The sequence below is a fragment of the Pholis gunnellus genome (genome assembly GCF_910591455.1).
Source record: "Pholis gunnellus genome assembly, chromosome: 11".
Taxonomy (NCBI): Eukaryota; Metazoa; Chordata; class Actinopteri; order Perciformes; family Pholidae; genus Pholis; species Pholis gunnellus.
The window spans coordinates 25,207,707-25,227,543 of NC_136538.1; the positions used below are offsets into that span (position 1 = coordinate 25,207,707).

General features: G+C 41.0%; 3 protein-coding genes across 3 annotated transcripts in view; 1 reads left to right on the forward strand and 2 right to left on the reverse strand.

Annotated features, from left to right (window-relative positions):
• Window positions 1-94: 94 nt before the first annotated feature.
• mea1 (male-enhanced antigen 1) lies at window positions 95-3,973 on the forward strand. The gene is made up of 5 exons (XM_079168559.1): window positions 95-147; window positions 452-552; window positions 1,181-1,452; window positions 1,680-1,788; window positions 1,944-3,973. The coding sequence occupies exons 3-5, from the start codon at window positions 1,192-1,194 to the stop codon at window positions 2,123-2,125; spliced, it is 552 nt and encodes a 183-aa protein (XP_079024685.1). The 5' UTR covers window positions 95-147; window positions 452-552; window positions 1,181-1,191; the 3' UTR covers window positions 2,126-3,973.
• A 7,243-nt stretch (window positions 3,974-11,216) lies between these two features.
• On the reverse strand, window positions 11,217-15,725 carry prph2b (peripherin 2b (retinal degeneration, slow); the record flags this gene model as incomplete). Its single annotated transcript, XM_079168456.1, has 3 exons — window positions 11,217-11,414; window positions 14,013-14,259; window positions 15,145-15,725. 3 exons carry the CDS (start codon window positions 15,723-15,725, stop codon window positions 11,217-11,219), a joined length of 1,026 nt encoding a protein of 341 aa, XP_079024582.1.
• A 1,093-nt stretch (window positions 15,726-16,818) lies between these two features.
• The window catches only part of ubr2 (ubiquitin protein ligase E3 component n-recognin 2), a 38,126-nt gene continuing 35,107 nt past the window's right edge, over window positions 16,819-19,837 (reverse strand). The window contains 3 exon segments of the mRNA XM_079168496.1: window positions 16,819-17,740; window positions 17,857-17,958; window positions 18,057-18,227. Of these exon segments, the coding sequence (XP_079024622.1) occupies window positions 17,599-17,740; window positions 17,857-17,958; window positions 18,057-18,227 (415 nt within the window). The 3' untranslated portion in view covers window positions 16,819-17,598.

Here is a 19,837-nt window from a genome sequence, read left to right on the forward strand (position 1 = left end):
GTTACTAAGAGACAAGGAGAGAGGAGACACCGAGGCGAGGTCTCACTCTGTCCAGTTTACTGGGACCAAGGAGAGAGGAGACACCAAGGAGAGGTCTCACTCTGTCCAGTTTACTGGGACCAAGGAGAGAGGAGACACCGAGGAGAGGTCAGAACACAACAGAACAGAGCAGAACACAACACAACAGCTGTACAAATACAATTTAATTAGATAAATAAATAAATGCTTTAAAAACATTGATGAAGACAAACCAATTCCTACCTTTATTGTTTTTATCATGAAATAAAAATGATCTGATGTTGAATATGAGTTTTATTATATTTTACTTTCTCGTTCTTGTTGTAACTTGTTCATGTTGTTAATAAAGTTCTTTATTTAAAAAAAAAAAATCTATTATGCGTCACTTGTGTTGCTGCGTCGTGACGTACACGGAAGTGTTCCCGATCTGCAGCTGCAGCTAGCAGCGGCTAACGGCTACTACCAGCAACCTGAAGCTCCGAACACACAGACAGGTGGACTGACAGACAGACAGACGGACGGAGAGACAGACAGGTAAGACAGTCAACACTTCACATCGGGGGTTTATTCTTCTGCTCGTTATAAAACAAGAACAAAGAGCAGAAGAAGAGTTAAAGACGCGGAGCTAACTAGCTTTGTTAGCTGCTAGCTGCTAGCTGCTCCAGGTGTTTCTGTTTGATATGATTCCTTACAGAATACATAAATGATAATAATAACAAGAACAAACAGACTTCATTCATTCATACACATATATATTTTAATAATAATTAATAATTAATTAATAATGACCTGTTTTTTATTAAGAGGAGAAAATAATTTTCAGGTTTCATTTATTAAATGTAATTAATCTAATAAATGAATGAATATAGTAATAATATAATATTACATTTATTGATCTATTAATAAATAATCAGCTACTCTTCTCATTGATGACGTCATTGGTTTCACTGTGATGCAGACTCAGCTCAATGTAATTACCCACAATTCATAGCAACATTAAGGTCTTAGTGGGACACGGGTTAGGGTTCAGGTCTTAAGGTCTTAGGGGGACACTGGGTTAGGGTTCAGGGTCTAAGATCTTAGTGGGGACACTGGGTCTTGACCTCAGAGGAGGGAACAGGAAGTGACATCATGCTGACTCATGAACCTGTCTGTCTCTCAGGGTGTCTGTGGATGGAAGTGAGGAGCTCCGCGATGGGACCGGAGAGAGTCTTACCGAACTCTGAGGACGAGCTGGGGGAGGACGAGCGACCGGCCGATGGAGCCATGCTACCTGTGTGGAGCGGGGGGGAGGAAGGGGGGGAGGAGGACGAGGGGGGGGAGGAGGAGGAAGAGGAGGAGGAGGAGGAGGTGGTGAACAATGGAGGATATTATTACCAACCTCTAAACCAGGAGCCTGACGGGGGGGAGGAGGGGGAGGAGCAGCAGGTACAGGTGAGTTGTGTTTATAGTCTTTTATTATATTTGTTTGTATGAAACTAACACATCAGTGAGATGATGTCAGTTGTTCACTTCAGTGATTTAAATATGATTAAATAATATGATATAATCATTCATCACTGATGTATGGTGGCCCGTCCTCACCTGTCGACACATCCCTGCTCTGAGTGGCTGTGGACTCCATTATGATGATGTGTCCCACCTGTCTGTCTCTCCTGCAGGTGATGGGTCTCCACCTCCCTGAAGCCCCACCCACAGACAGTGATGATGAGGAGGACCCTGAGGGGGCGGCGGCCCTGAGGAGCCGAGCATCGATCCCCATGGACGAAGGTCAGACCTCAGTATGCTGCATTTTTGGTTGCGTTACGCGGTGTCGCGTGTTTTGTTAGGCGTGGGCGCGTGTTTCGTATTATCATCTTTATTGATGAAGAACATTAAACAGCTGTGCGTCCTGTCCTCTGACATCACTTCCTGTCTCCCTACAGACCACGTGGAGCTGGTGAAGAGGACGATGGTGGCCGTAGCGTTGCCGTCTCTCGGTGTGCCGTCTTGGGCCACTGAGATCTCCGATGACCAGTGGAAGGACATGGTCCAGAACACTCTGGAGAGCCGGCAGAGCGCTGCCGCCCTGCGCCTGCCCCGCAGCAACAACATCAACGGACCCTGAACGCACCACGACCACTTCAACAACATCAACGGACCCTGAACGCAGCACGACCACTTCAACAACATCAACGGACCCAGAACGCACCACGACCACTTCAACAACATCAACGGACCCTGAACGCACCACGACCACTTCAACATCAACGGACCCTGAACGCACCACGACCACTTCAACAAGATCAACGGACCCAGAACGCACCACGACCACTTCAACAACATCAACGGACCCTGAACGCACCACGACCACTTCAACAACATCAACGGACCCTGAACGCACCACGACCACTTCAACAACATCAACGGACCCTGAACGCACCACGACCACTTCAACAACATCAACGGACCCTGAACGCAGCACGACCACTTCAACAACATCAACGGACCCTGAACGCACCACGACCACTTCAACAACATCAACGGACCCTGAATGCACCACAATGGCTTCAACAACCTGACTGACTGAATGAACCAATGACCACTTTACTTCAGGGACACAACTTCACTTTTTCTTTGTAACATCAAAAACTTTCAGATTCAGCTTGAAGCTTGTGAAACTGAATGTTGTTGAATTGATTCCCTTAGTTTCTCTATTCAGAAGCTGATTCCAGTATTTAATATTCATTCACAGTTTAATTAATGGCAGTGTGTCGACTCAAAGTGTTCCCATGTTAGCTGAGGCTAAATAAACAAAACAACAGTGGTGACGTAGATTCATCATGTTCTTCAACCCTCAAAACAAACTTCAGTTCAAATCTAAATTTAGTTTCAAGAAGAAAGCTTCAGTTCTTGATCTCAGATCAGTTCTACAGTTTGTGAACGGACACACGGACACAAAGCTGATCCTCCAGCTGAAGACCACCGGACTCTAGACCAGCCGGACTCTAGACCACCGGACTCTAGACCAGCCGGACCCTGGACCTGAAGCCGGGTTGGGGACTGTCTAAAATGAGCTAGCTGATGGTAGGTAACTGACATATTTAACTCACTAGCTAAAACCGTTGCTTGTTAGCTAGTGAGCTAATGTTAATTAGCAAGCCAACAAACAGCTAGCTAACAGCTAATTATTATTAGCTTACATGCTATAGAGCTACCAAATCATTAATATCATCCAACCGTATCTCGTTAGCCAATGAAATGTTGGCTAGCTAGCTAACTGGTGTCGGTAAGCTAACTATTGATTCCTTAGAGAGGAACACGTTTAGCTCGCTAGCTTTATTCATGTTATTAACTGTAGCTTTAGTTTTGTGTCGTTGACTGTTATCGTGACACTGTTCTAACTAGCTGGCCAACGTTAGCGCTCCTCCATTCCTTCTTTTAGAGGTTCTTCTCCTGATACACGGAGTCACTAGCTAACGTTAGCACGTGTTCCTGTGGAGTCAAAATGTCCAGAAAAGGTGTTTCAAGAGAAGAGAAGCCGGTCCCAACTAGTTTTTACAAGTTTTTCTTTTGATCTTTTCTTTTTAAGTATGAACATTTTTATTCCTAAATTTGTGCACAAATTCAGCAATTTAAAGGCGCTAATAACTGCAACTAAGAATTCATTATTGTGATTATCGATTAATTGTACGACCTATAAAATGTCTTTCGGTGACTTCTTTTGTCAGATATTCAGTTTAATATGATAAAAGATAAGTCGACTAACTTGTTCATGAGTAAGATTTAGATTCTGAAATAACGTCGTTACTTTACTGTCAAACCCAGTGTGGGAACTTTGACAATCACTTGTTCACTGAAGCATTTTATTTATTTAACCATATTGTTAAATGTTTTTTAAATAGTTTTGTCCTTTTTGACTCCGTACTGAGCTCCTGTTTATTTTTGTTGCTGATCTTTTTTTTTTACAGAATCTAAATGTTGTGAACTGAATGTTAAAATAATCAGTTTTCATCGAATTTTACAAAACAAATGTATCGTAACTGTTTGTTCTTTTTTCAATTGAAAATAAAAGAAAAATCTAAACTTTTTTCTGTCTCAATTGTGATCATTTGCTCACTATTACTGAACGTTTGTAAACAAAGTGATTAATCAAATTGAGAAAACAATCGACAGATTAATCAATAACTTCAATAATTAGGATCATTTCAAACATGGCCGCTCGTCTTCTGTAGAAATGAATGAAACTGTTTTTAAAAAGCCTTTTATTGAAATGTTTTAATGAGTTCTTTAATGATTGTATATCAAATAATCTGAACATGTCTGTGTATTTATATACTTGTGTGTATGTATATACATATATATATATATACACTAGATATAGTAATATACACTCATCGGCCACTCATTAGGCACACCTGTTAAATTACTTGTTAACACAAATAGCTAATCAGCCAATCACACGGCAGCATCTCAATGCATTTAGGGATCTAGACGTGATGAAGACGACTTGCTGAAGTTGAAAGTGAACATCAGAATGAGGACTTAAGGGACTTTGAACGTGGCATGTTGTTGGTCTGAGTATTTCAAACTGCTGATCTGGGATTTTCACCCACAACCGTCTCTAGGGTTCACAGAGAACGGTCCGATACAGAGAAGATCTCCAGTGAGCGGCAGTCGTGTGGATGAAGATGCCTCGTTGAGGTCAGAAGAGGATGGGCAGAGATGGAGATGATAGAAAGGCAACAGGAACTCAAATAACCACTCTTTACAACCACGGTCTGCAGAACACATCTCTGAACGCACAACACGTGGAACCTTGAAGCAGACGGGCTGCAGCAGCAGAGACCACAGCGGGTAACACTGCTCAGCTAACAACAGGACACTGAGGCTATAATTCACACCAACATGTGACAACAGAAGATTAAAACCGTTGGCTGGTCTGATGAGTCTCGAGTTCAGCTGCCACATTCAGATGGTCGGGTCAGAATGTGTCGTAAACAACATGACAGCATGGATCCATCCTGCCTGGTGTCAACGGTTCAGGCTGCTGGTGGTGTAATGGTGGGGGGATGTTTTCTTGGCACACTTTGGGCCTCTTAGTACCAATTGAGCATGGTTTAAACCCCACGGCCTACCGGAGTATTGTTGCTGACCATGTCCATCCTTTATGACCCAGTGGACCATCTTCTGATGCTACTTCCAGCAGGATGATGCAGCCATGTCACAAAGCTCACATCATCTCAAACTGCTTTCTTGAACATGACGATGAGTTCACTGTACTCCAACGGCCTCCACAGTCACCACATCTCAATCCAACAGAGCAGCTTTGGGATGTGGTGGAACGGGAGATTCTCATCATGGATGTGCAGCCGACAAATCTGCAGCAACTGTGTGATGCTATCACGTCAATATGGAGCAAAATCTATGAGGAATGTTTCCAACACCTTGTTGAAACTATGTTACGCAGTTCTGAAGGCAAAAGGGTCCAACCCGGTACTAGCAAGGTGAGTGTGTATATAGTAATATAAAAAGGCATAAATAGTATGTTGAAAAAAAGTCATAGTATAGTACGTTGTAAAAAGTCATAGTAGAAGTATGTCGTAAAAAGTCATAGTAGAAGTATGTCGTAAAAAGTCATAGTATATTACGTCGTAAAAAGTCATAGTATAGTATGTCGTAAAAAGTCATAGTATAGTACGTCGTAAAAAGTCATAGTATAGTACGTCGTAAAAAGTCATAGTATAGTACGTCGTAAAAAGTCATAGTAGAAGTATGTCGAAAAAAGTCATAGTAGAAGTATGTCGTAAAAAGTCATAGTATATTACGTCGTAAAAAGTCATAGTAGAAGTATGTCGTAAAAAGTCATAGTATATTACGTCGTAAAAACTCATAGTATATTACGTCGTAAAAAGTCATAGTATATTACGTCGTAAAAAGTCATAGTATATTACGTCGTAAAAAGTCATAGTATATTACGTCGTAAAAAGTCATAGTATATTACGTCGTAAAAAGTCATAGTATATTACGTCGTAAAAAGTCATAGTATATTACGTCGTAAAAAGTCATAGTATATTACGTCGTAAAAAGTCATAGTATAGTACGTCGTAAAAAGTCATAGTATATTACGTCGTAAAAAGTCATAGTATATTACGTCGTAAAAAGTCATAGTATATTACGTCGTAAAAAGTCATAGTATATTACGTCGTAAAAAGTCATAGTATATTACGTCGTAAAAAGTCATAGTATAGTATGTCGTAAAAAGTCATAGTATATTACGTCGTAAAAAGTCATAGTATAGTATGTCGTAAAAAGTCAGTATATTACGTCGTAAAAAGTCATAGTATAATACGTCGTACAAAGTCATAGTAGAAGTATGTCGAAAAAAGTCATAGTATAGTGCATCGTAAAAAGTCATAGTAGAAGTATGTCGAAAAAAGTCATAGTATATTACGTCGTAAAAAGTCATAGTATATTACGTCGTAAAAAGTCATAGTATAGTATGTCGTAAAAAGTCATAGTATAGTATGTCGTAAAAAGTCATAGTATATTACGTCGTAAAAAGTCATAGTATAATACGTCGTAAAAAGTCATAGTAGAAGTATGTCGTAAAAAGTCATAGTATAGTATGTCGTAAAAAGTCATAGTATATTACGTTGTAAAAAGTCATAGTATATTACGTCGTAAAAAGTCATAGTATAGTATGTCGTAAAAAGTCATAGTATAGTATGTCGTAAAAAGTCATAGTATAGTATGTCGTAAAAAGTCATAGTATATTACGTCGTAAAAAGTCATAGTATATTACGTCGTAAAAAGTCATAGTATAGTATGTCGTAAAAAGTCATAGTATATTACGTCGTAAAAAGTCATAGTATATTACGTCGTAAAAAGTCATAGTAGAAGTATGTCGAAAAAAGTCATAGTATAGTGCATCGTAAAAAGTCAGTAGAAGTATGTCGAAAAAAGTCATAGTATATTACGTCGTAAAAAGTCATAGTATATTACGTCGTAAAAAGTCATAGTATATTACGTCGTAAAAAGTCATAGTATATTACATCGTAAAAAGTCATAGTATAGTATGTCGTAAAAAGTCATAGTATGTCGAAAAAAGTCATAGTATATTACGTCGTAAAAAGTCATAATATAGTATGTCGTAAAAAGTCATAGTATATTACGTCGTAAAAAGTCATAGTATATTACGTCGTAAAAAGTCATAGTATATTACGTCGTAAAAAGTCATAGTATGTCGAAAAAAGTCAGTATATTACGTCGTAAAAAGTCATAGTATAGTATGTCGTAAAAAGTCATAGTATATTACGTCGTAAAAAGTCATAGTATATTACGTCGTAAAAAGTCATAGTAGAAGTATGTCGAAAAAAGTCATAGTATAGTGCATCGTAAAAAGTCATAGTATAGTATGTCGTAAAAAGTCATAGTATATTACGTCGTAAAAAGTCATAGTATATTACGTCGTAAAAAGTCATAGTAGAAGTATGTCGAAAAAAGTCATAGTATAGTGCATCGTAAAAAGTCATAGTAGAAGTATGTCGAAAAAAGTCATAGTATATTACGTCGTAAAAAGTCATAGTATATTACGTCGTAAAAAGTCATAGTATATTACATCGTAAAAAGTCATAGTATAGTATGTCGTAAAAAGTCATAGTATGTCGAAAAAAGTCATAGTATATTACGTCGTAAAAAGTCATAGTATATTACGTCGTAAAAAGTCATAGTATATTACGTCGTAAAAAGTCATAGTATAGTGCATCGTAAAAAAGTCATAGTATGTCGTAAAAAGTCATAGTAGAAGTATGTCGAAAAAAGTCATAGTATATTACGTCGTAAAAAGTCATAGTATAAGTATGTATAGTATAAGTATGTCGACATCCTATAGGATGTCGAAAAAAGTCATAGTATAGTAATATGAAAAGTCAGTCATAAAGTCATAGTAAAGTACGTCGTAAAAAGTCATAGTAAAGTACGTCGTAAAAAGTCATAGTATAGTATGTCATAAATAGTCATAAAAAGTCACAGTATAGTATGTCTTGGAGGTTTAGCCTTATTGTCGTCATGATCTGATCTAATCTTAATCCTGCCTAGCAACTGGCTATGAGGAGCCGTGTGATTGGTCCGTTAAGAAGCTTCAGGATATCTATTGTTCTACATAAAATACAGTGTAACTTCATGGAGCATTTAATGTCATCTGTAATTCATTCATTCTTAACTTACTTTTCTGTAACAGATGCAACTATATATTTATATATAGATCATTTTCTCTGTAACAGAAAATTACAAAAACATAGATATACAGACACATGCACAACACGACTGTGCATGTTGGTCGTCCATCTTTACTTGAGGCTTCCTCTTCAAGACGTTTTCATCAGTAGGACGAACATAATGACTGTGATCCTGCTGCTGTATGAACAAACTATTGGGTCAGAAAGATGTTAATGATTCCCCCCCCCCCCCCCCCCTCTCCCTGCGTCATGGTCGCTGACCTTGGCCCTCAGCTGACATCAGCAGAGTAAATCTGTTCCTCTGATCTCATTAACTCTGTTTATCAGCTCATCTGCTGTTAACCACCTGCACACACTGTAAAACACTATAAAACACTATAAGATAACGTAAGACACTGTAAAACACTATAAGATAATGTAAGACACTATAAAACACTAAGATAATGTAAAACACTATAAAACACTACAAGATACTGTAAAACACTATAAGATAATGTAAAACATTGTAAGATAATGTAAAACACTGTAAAACACTAAGATAATGTAAAACACTGTAAAACACTATAAGATAATGTAAAACACTATAAGATAATGTAAGACACTATAAAACACTAAGATAATGTAAAACATTGTGAGATAATGTAAAACACTGTAAGATAATGTAAAACACTGTAAAACACTAAGATAATGTAAAACACTGTAAAACACTGTAAGATAATGTAAGACACTGTAAAACACTATAAGATAATGTAAGACACTATAAAACACTAAGATAATGTAAAACATTGTAAGATAATGTAAAACACTGTAAGATAATGTAAAACATTGTAAGATAATGTAAAACACTGTAAAACACTGTAAGATAATGTAAAACACTGTAAAACATTGTAAGATAATGTAAAACACTATAAAACACTAAGATAATGTAAAACACTAAGATAATGTAAAACATTGTAAGATAATATAAGACACTGTAAAACACTATAACATAATGTGAAACACTGTAAAACACTGTAAGATAATGTAAAACACAGTAAAACATTGTAAGATAATGTAAAACACTATAAAACACTAAGATAATGTAAAACACTGTAAAACACTATAACATAATGTAAAACACTGTAAGATAATGTAAAACACTGTAAGATAATGTAAAACACTGTAAGACACTACATGATAATGTAAAACACTGTAAAACACTGTAAGACACTGTAAGACACTATAAGATAAGGTAAAACACTGTAAGATAATGTAAAACACTGTAAGATAATGTAAAACACTGTAAGATAATGTAAAACACTGTAAAACACTCCAAGATATTGTCAAACACTAAGATACGACAAGATATTGTAAAACACGGTAAAATACTACGACACATTGTCAATCACTGTAATTTCCTGTAAGACACTGTAAAATACTACAATACATTGTCAAACACTGTAGAAAACAATAGAACAATACAAGATATCGTCAAACACTGCAAAACACTGTAAATTACTACAAGACATTGTCAAACACTGTAAAACACTGTAGAATACTGCAATATAGTCTCAAACACTACGATAATGTAAAACACTGTAAAATAATTTAAAACACTGTAAAACACTATAGGATAATGTAAGACACTGTAAGACACTGTACGATAATGTAAGACACTGTAATAGACTCCAAGATATTCTCAAACACTGTAAAACACTGTAAAATACTACAAGACAATGTAAAACACTGTAAGACAATGTTAGACAATGTTAGACAATGTAAGACAATGTTAAACACTGTAAGATACCACAATACATTGTCAAACAATGTAAAACCCTGTAAGAAATACTACAAGGCACAGAAACACTATCTGTAATACACCAGTATAAACCTGTACACACCCCTGTCTAAACTTGTGTTCTACGTGTACCGAAACGTTGATAATAAAAGAAGAGTCAGACAGTTTGGTGTCAGTCACAATCTCTTTATAGGTTTTATCGTACACAGTGGAGCGACTACAAGCTCCAACCAACCCACAACAACTGGCTGAAAATATCACAAAAAAAGCAAAAACAGTAAAATACAAATATTACAACGTGTAACTGAAGACTCAATTTCTCTGTAGACTGACCCTTTAATCACTATACAGCCGTCCTGACTTTATATACGAGTATAAAAACTCTCCTGTTTGGTCGCTCTGACAGGGAACCAGACCGCCATGATGTTAGCCACGTTAGCATGTCTAATAAAGCCCAGTTTAGATGTGTGCGGGACATAAAAACATCTTTGAACGATGTGTCCAAGTAATATTCAAGGAAGAAGTTGCATGAATGTTACTCGCTGCTTACAAACCTTTAAACACCTCCTGCTGGTCAGGAGTGGTATTGCTAGAGTTGCAGTACCACTCCCGACCAGCCGGTGGCAGCACCGAGCACTCATTATTTGGGGTATATTTTTGGCATTCTGTTTCCAAGTCAACAAACCGTTTCGGAGGTCTGACAGCGACGGTAAAGACCGATACGCCACGTCTGAGACACAGCAGCCGATAACGATGCATTCACTGACCTTCAGAATTTGAAAATATCATTTGTATGCTCTGCGCTCTCTACTGGACAAATGGAGTCACTGCAACTCCCAGTCCTAATCGAATAGATCAGTCAGGCTCCTGATGGTGTCTGACATGAAGCATTAATGTGTGTGTGTGTGTGTATGTGGGGGGGGGGGGGGGGGGGGGGGGGGTACTTAATATATGTTTGTAATATCATTTTAAATCCCAACCCAGAAGTTTTATTTACAGCAGCAGGTTTCTGTTCCTCCTGTTTAAAAATAAACTCTGATCAACATATGTACACAATGAAGGTCTGAACTTGAAGTGTGTGTGTGGTATTTAACACATGTGTGATGGTGTATGTACAGATGGAGGAGAGGCAGGTAGAGGTGTGTGGTGGGGGGAGGGGCCTCAGTCCTTCGTGCGGGGGCAGGGCTCTCAGGTGGCTCACCCTAACCTTCAGGTGCGTCCCCGCCCTCCACCACTTGGTTGGTCTTCCCGAGCGTCTTCATCTTGGCGAACAGCTCTCCCATCGTCTCCTTCACTCCTTTCTCCAGCAGCCAGCCGTCGCTCTCACACTCCGGGTTCTCCGGGTCCTCCATCGTCTCCAGAGCCGTGGTGAGGTACTTCAGCCCGGCCATGTCCACGGACTGGGACACACAGAGACCAGAGACAGGGTCAGCATGTGGACCAGAACATATCAAATATATACATACATACATACATACATATATACATATATATATATTATTTTTTAAATGATGTTAGTATATAAGTATATAAGTATTTAGTTTAGAAGACGACTTGGGGGAACACAGATGTGGATGTGAGGTTGATAATGTATTTGTGGTGTCGAGGCTGCTGATTGGTCACAAACTGAAGAGACTGAAACGGACCTGAGAGCAGCAGCATCAGTAAAGTTCCTCCCAACATGTGATTGTTGTTCTTAAATCACCGTGACGCTTCAGGTCAAACCTGTTGTTTTGACCCACATAACTCTCTCAGGAATCGTCCCTCGTCCTGATCTTCCCAGAATGCAACCTGTTGCTGATGCAGGCAGATTACCCCCCCCCAGAATAGTTCCTGATCCTCCGTGAGCCTGACCACCAGCTTAGCACACCGCCACCTCAGCAAGTGAAAGAACTGATACCAGGTCAGATTGTCATCAGTCAGAGGACGTGAGGACCAAACCCTAACTCTGACCCCAACTAACCGAACCTGACCCCCGAACCCTCGACCCTCTGAACATGAGAGGTAAAGCAGGAAGGAGAAGGAGGAGGAGGAGGAGGACACGAAGAAGAACAAAGAACAAGGAGAAGGGAAATAACAAGGAGAAGGAGAAAAACAAGAACAAGAACAAGGAGAACAAGAACAAGGAGAAGGAGAACAAGAACCAGAACATGGAGAATAACAAGAACAAGCTCAATGAGAAGAACAAGGAGAAGGAGAAGAACAAGAACAAGAACAAGGAGAAGGGGAAGAACAAGAACAAAGAGAAGAAGGAGAAGAACAAGAACAAGGAGAACAAGAACAAGGAGAACAAGAACAAGGAGAACAGGAACAAGAACAAGGCCAAGGAGAAGTAGAACAAGAAGAACATCAAGAAGAAGAACAACAACAAGAACGAGAAAAAGAAAAAGGAGAAGAACAAGAACAAGAAGAACAAGGACAAGGACAAGGAGGACAAGAACAAGGAGAACGAGAACAGGAACAAGAACAATGAGAAGAGCAATAATATGGAGAAGAAGGAGAATAACATGAACAAGAACAAGGAGAACAAGAATATGGAAAAGGAGGTGGAGGACGAGGAGAAGAACAAGAACCAAAACAAGGAGAAGGGGAACAAGAACAAGGAGAAGAACAAGAACAAAGAGAAGAATAAGAACAAGGAAAACATGAACAAGAACAAGAATATGGAAAAGGAGGAGGAGAAGGACAAGAACAAGGAAACTCACTCACAGTCACACACAGTCACACTCACAGTCACACTCACACTCACTCACAGTCACTCACAGTCACACTCACACTCACAGTCACACTCACACTCACTCACAGTCACACTCACACTCACACTCACTCACAGTCACTCACAGTCACACTCACAGTCACACTCAGTCACAGTCACACTCACAGTCACACTCACTCACAGTCACACTCAGTCACAGTCACACTCAGTCACACTCACTCACAGTCACACACAGTCACAGTCACACTCACTCACAGTCACACTCACTCACAGTCACACTCACAGTCACACTCAGTCACAGTCACACTCACAGTCACACTCACTCACAGTCACACACAGTCACAGTCACACTCACTCACAGTCACACTCAGTCACAGTCACACTCACAGTCACACTCACTCACAGTCACACTCAGTCACAGTCACACTCACAGTCACACTCACTCACAGTCACACACAGTCACAGTCACACTCACTCACAGTCACTCACAGTCACACTCACACTCACAGTCACACTCAGTCACAGTCACACTCACAGTCACACTCACACTCACAGTCACACTCAGTCACAGTCACACTCACAGTCACACTCACTCACAGTCACACTCACTCACAGTCACTCACTCACAGTCACACTCAGTCACAGTCACAGTCACACTCACTCACAGTCACACTCACAGTCACACTCACTCACAGTCACACTCAGTCACACTCACAGTCACACTCAGTCACAGTCACAGTCACAGTCACACTCACTCAGTCACACTCAGTCACACTCACAGTCACACTCACTCAGTCACACTCAGTCACACTCACAGTCACACTCAGTCACAGTCACAGTCACAGTCACTCACAGTCACACTCAGTCACACTCACAGTCACACTCACACTCACACTCAGTCACACTCACAGTCACAGTCACACTCACTCAGTCACACACAGTCACACTCACACTCACTCACAGTCACACTCAGTCACACTCACAGTCACACTCACAGTCACACTCAGTCACAGTCACACTCACTCAGTCACACTCAGTCACAGTCACACTCACTCACAGTCACACAGTCAGTCACAGTCACATCGCAGTGACACAGAGTTACTGTGACTGTGATTGTTTCCGTACTTATTTGTAAGCTAAGCTAACTAGCCTCTATGTAGTTTCATATTCAGAACACACATGAGAGTTATATGAGAAAGCCTAAATGTTGGACTGCTTTTGAAGGCAACGCTGTGGCTCAGTCCGGATGCTGATTGGCTGAAGCGGGTTATTGGTGGCTTACCTCCAGGATGATGGTGCCAATGATGAGCACTCCAATGCTGTTCATTATGCTGCTGAAGTAGTAGAAGAGGGCCTCTCGGCAGCCCCGTGTCCAGATGTTGAGCTCCTCAATGCGGTGGTCGTAGTCGTAGTGGGCCGAGTTATTGGTCAGGTGATGCTGGATGCAGGGCCGGGGGGACCCCGGGTTACAGCAGCTGAACGGTACGCTGTCCATCAGGTACTTCCCCTCCACGTTACTCAGGACTCGACTGCAGGACCAAGACCGTCATGGTTAACATTCACTGGGCTGTACAGGTCAGAGGTCAGACACACTAAGTGGCTGGATGTCAGTCATGGGTGTGTAGATGGTTTACTGAGCCCGTCTAACACGGCCATCTGACCCCCCTCTGACCCCCTCTGACATCATTAACATCGAAACACGACATTATACCTGCAACCACACACCTGTAGTTGTAGTGTATATGAACACAGCTCATATGCACAGAACAGTTCCTTTAAGGACCCCCTCGTCACGCAGTCCTCTAACATCATCATCTTCTCACTGATGCAGCCACAGACTGACTTGTTTTTCAGTATGTTTCCAATGATCACATGTTCTGTCAAAAATGTGTTGAGTGTTTTTCAGCAGTTGCTCTGGTGAGTAAATGAAGCGCCCCACCAGTCTACTGGTTGACTTTAACCGTGTCATGTTAGAAGCGTGTGAGCTGCAGCGAAGTGGAAATGAGATCCTGACAGATTATCGACTTAGAGAAGAGAAGCAGGTACATCGACCTCCTGCACGGGAACTTTTACCTCCTTAAGTCCCTGATTTATCCTCCACTGACCCCTTTTGACAGAACTCTCTTTGTTGACCCGCTGATCTCTGAACGTTTTAAGTGTAAGAGATTTGAATCAGGCTTTAATAGGAAGATTAGAGATGAGACAAAATGAGCCAGAGTTCAGAGAAGCTGAAGATTGAAGTGAACTTTCTGGGAAAGTTAAAGTGGTCGCGTGATAAACATTCGATCCACTTTTGACGAGTTAATCAGTTCAATATAAAGCCGTTCGTATTTAGTTCTTGTTTTCATTATCGATCATATTTTGATTAGTTGATCAATGTTTTTTTGGTTTTTGAAACATTAGAGAATACTCACTCCTTCACCAGGTCGTTGCTCATGTCCAGGTAGCGGTTGCTGATCCACTGCACCTCGAACCAGTCCCTGAAGTTGTTGTTGCCGCAGCAGCGGAACTCGATCTGCGTCATGTCCAAGGTCCTCTTCATGAAGCAGCGTCCCGGCGTGTCGGTGTCCTTGTAGAACTTGATGCTGTTCTTCAGGCCCTCGGCCAGCGTCAGGTACACGGCAAACTGCATGAGGAAGCACAGCAGCGCCGTCAGCAGCAGCAGCGCGTTGAAGCCGCAGCACATCAGCAGGAACGGCTTCAGCATCGGTTTCCACTTGGCGAACTTGATGGGGTCCAGAGAGTCATGGCACACTTTCCCCCCGAAGGCGTTGAGCCCGCAGGCCAACGAGCCCACCAGGATGAGCAGGTTGGGCACCAGGTGGCTCTCGTTGTTGTCCATCATCTCGCTTCTCTTCCGCAGCTCGATCTTGAAGAAGATGCCGAGGCCGAAGAGGAGAATCCCCACGATGACCGAGAGCCAGTAGATCATCCACAGACCCTGAGCCAGCTTCACCCGCTTCTGCAGGTTGAACTTCACCGGCATGAACGGCATTTTCACGTCTAAGTGGGATCAAATGATCAAAACCCTGAAATCAGCTAAACTTCTGTCAATGAGAAAACAGTTTGAGCAGTTTGAAAATCCCTTTAGAGATTTAATCCGATCCAGAAAGAAGCAGCTGAACGCAACTCAGCCAGAACTCCTGGTTTCAGACCCATAATGCCGAGCTGCAGATCCATACTGCTGCCATCAAATCACAAGAGAAAAGGTTGAAACCCGTCCGATCTGCAGCGAGCTGCTTCGCTCTGGTTGTTCAGGAGAATAAAAGGCGTGAATGTGAGCAGCAGCTCCTCCTGAACAGAAGATCGGCTCTGATCTCATGAACAGAAGATCAGCTGCTGCCTGTAATCCTCAGACTTACTGATAATCGGTTTGCTGTTAAGCAGCAGCTTCCTCCTCTGGTCAGCTGACACAGGCTCACCTGTCTCACCTCCCTGCAGGTGAGACAGGTGAGCCTCGGAGACAGGAAGTAGAAGAAGTCACTCTGCAGACGAAGAAGGAGAAACTTCCTGTAACGATGTTGAGAAGACTTATATATTTATTAGTGCTGGGCAACGATTACAGATTGCAAGATTAGCAGTTATAACACAGTTATAATGATTCTAATCATAGATATTCAGCGTGTTCACAACTTTATCTTCATGTGTGTCAGAGATGAATTTAAATATACATCTTGAAACCTGAAACCTCTCTACGTCATGTTATGTTTGTTAAAGTCTCAGTAGTGATAACTAAATGATGTGATTATTATACATATTACAAACTAAAGCAGCAGCAGGAAGTGACGTCACACAAACAGCTGTTCACCGCTCGCTGACGGTTCGTGTGTTAAAAATGTCGCTTAATAAAAATAAAAAAACTGCGTTAACGCGCGATAAAATAATTAATGAACGCGTTAACGCGATAACTTGCCCAGCACTAATTATTAATATTAATACTGTAAATACAAACAAAGATATTCAGAACAATTAAATACAACGAAGAGTTAAGAGTCTGAGATTCCTTCTATTTATTATTAATAATATTAATAATCATCAGTTGATAATGTGATAAAAACACAAACATGAACTCCTTTTAAAGTTTTTATTGGTTTTCTTATTCTTATACAATATTGTACATTTACTAATTTATACAAGAATTCACATATTAACAAGTCTGATGAAGATGATGAAGAATCTTTTCATTTAAACCTGAAAACAAAAGTTAAATTCAAACATCTTTATTTCTTTGAGGAAAATCTGCTTTTAATAAGAAACAAATAAATAAATAAACAAATGTCACAAACTCATAAAAAACCTCATGTAACAGGAAGTGACATCACAGCTCTCCAAAACAAAATAAACTTTAAAAGAAAACGATCAGTTTGATATGTTTAAAATATTAATAGGAGGCGGTCGCCATGGAAACGCTTTAAAAAAAAGCGTCCCATCATGCAATGCGGCATGTTCATCTCTGTGATCCTTCTGTCTACTACATTACCCAGGAGCCTCAGCTGCTGTGTTATCTTTAGTTTGTTGATGAAATGCATCCTGGGAGTCGTAGTATTTACTTTCAGTCTAAAATCAGGGTTTAAGATTTAAGATGAAAGAAAAGTAACCCGTCAATCAACCTGTGAGTGACAGCAGTGGGTGGGCGGGGCTTCACTTTGGTAAAACAAGTGCAAATCTGAAAAAAATGAATAAAAAACGATCTAAAAGAAACGTTCTTAACTTCCTGTCTGTGTGAGCAGGAGAAAGGGGGCGGAGTCAGAGTGATGGAGTGGAACAAGGACCAGGTCTTCAGAGGAGGAGGCGGGGCCAACACAAGAAGACCAATCAACGCTGGGCTTCAGAGGAGGAGGCGGGGCCAACACAGAGAGGACCAATCATCACAGGTGCTGCCAGTCGATGGCGACCAGCGTCTGATTGGCCTCCTGAGCGTGACCAATGACCTCAGCGACGCCGTGCTGACGCCACAGACGCTCAATCTTCTTGTAACGATCGGAACAGAGATGGAGGGGGTTCCCCCGCCTGTAGGGACACAAACAAACAAACAAATCAATAAACAAACAGATGGAGGGGGAACTCAATCAAACTAATAAACAGACAAACAAAAGGTGTAGAATCAAGAAAAGGAGAAGACCTACTTGAGGCCCTGGTCCGTCTCTCCGTAGTCGTCCAGATACGGAGGAGGATAGAAACAGCCTTTTGTTTTACCTGCTACAAACAACACCTGACTTTCTCTGACTCTGCGCACACACACACACACACACACACACAGTCAGAGGACCACCAGAGTGACAGTAACATCCATTGAGCTATCAGCAGTAGAGGACAGGTGTGTTACCTGAGGAAGAGGCCGAGGCCGGCTCCACAGGTGAAGGTGTGAGCGGTGCAGGCTCCTACGTCCTCTCCGTCCACCTCCGTCTGACAGCAGTAGCTCTGAGAACACAACATGGAGCCACACACCAGACACAGAGTGGGAGCTCGAGACTTATCACCTCCTGACCGGGGACACCTGCACAGGTAACGCAGGAAACACAGGTAAGAAACACAGGAAAGTAACACAGGTACGTAACACAGGTAAGTAACACAGGTAAGTAACACAGGAAACACAGGTAAGTAACACAGGTACGTAACACAGGTAAGTAACACAGGAAACACAGGTAAGTAACACAGGTAAGAAACACAGGAAACACAGGTAAGTAACACAGGTAAGTAACACAGGTACGTAACACAGGAAACACAGGTAAGTAACACAGGTAAGTAACACAGGCAAGTAACACAGGTAAGTAACACAGGAAACACAGGTAAGTAACACAGGTAAGAAACACAGGAAACACAGGTAAGTAACACAGGTAAGTAACACAGGTACGTAACACAGGAAACACAGGTAAGTAACACAGGTAAGTAACACAGGCAAGTAACACAGGTAAGTAACACAGGAAACACAGGTAAGTAACACAGGTAAGTAACACAGGAAACACAGGTAAGTAACACAGGTAAATAACACAGGAAACACAGGTAAGTAACACAGGTAAGTAACACAGGAAACACAGGTAAGTAACACAGGTAAGTAACACAGGTAAGTAACACAGGTAAGTAACACAGGAAACACAGGTAAGTAACACAGGGAACACAGGTAGGGAACACAGGTAAGTAACACGGGAAACACAGGTAAGTAACACAGGAAACACAGGTAAGTATCACAGGTAAGTAACACAGGAAACACAGGTAAGTAACACAGGAAAGTAACACAGGGAACACAGGTAAGTAACACAGGAAACACAGGTAAGTAACACAGGAAACACAGGTAAGTAACACAGGTAAGTAACACAGGGAACACAGGTAAGTAACACAGGTAAGTAACACAGGAAACACAGGTAAGTAACACAGGTAAGTAACACAGGTAAGTAACACAGGAAACACAGGTAAGTAACACAGGAAACACAGGTAAGTAACACAGGAAACACAGGTAAGTAACACCAAAAACACAGGTAAGTAACACAGGTAAGTAACACAGGGAACACAGGTAAGTAACACAGGTAAGTAACACAGGAAACACAGGTAAGTAACACAGGTAAGTAACACAGGGAACACAGGTAAGTAACACAGGTAAGTAACACAGGAAACACAGGTAAGTAACACAGGCAAGTAACACAGGGAACACAGGTAAGTAACACAGGGAACACAGGTAAGTAACACAGGGAACACAGGTAAGTAACACAGGTAAGTAACACAGGTAAGTAACACAGGGAACACAGGTAAGTAATACAGGAAACACAGGTAAGTAACACAGGAAACACAGGTAAGTAACACAGGTAAGTAACACAGGGAACACAGGTAAGTAACACAGGAAACACAGGTAAGTAACACAGGTAAGTAACACAGGAAACACAGGTAAGTAACACAGGGAATACAGGTAAGTAATACAGGAAACACAGGTAAGTAACACAGGAAACACAGGTAAGTAACACAGGTAAGTAACACAGGGAACACAGGTAAGGAACACAGGTAAGTAACACAGGAAACACAGGTAAGTAACACAGGTAAGTAACACAGGAAACACAGGTAGGTAACACAGGGAACACAGGTAAGTAACACAGGAAACACAGGTAAGTAACACAG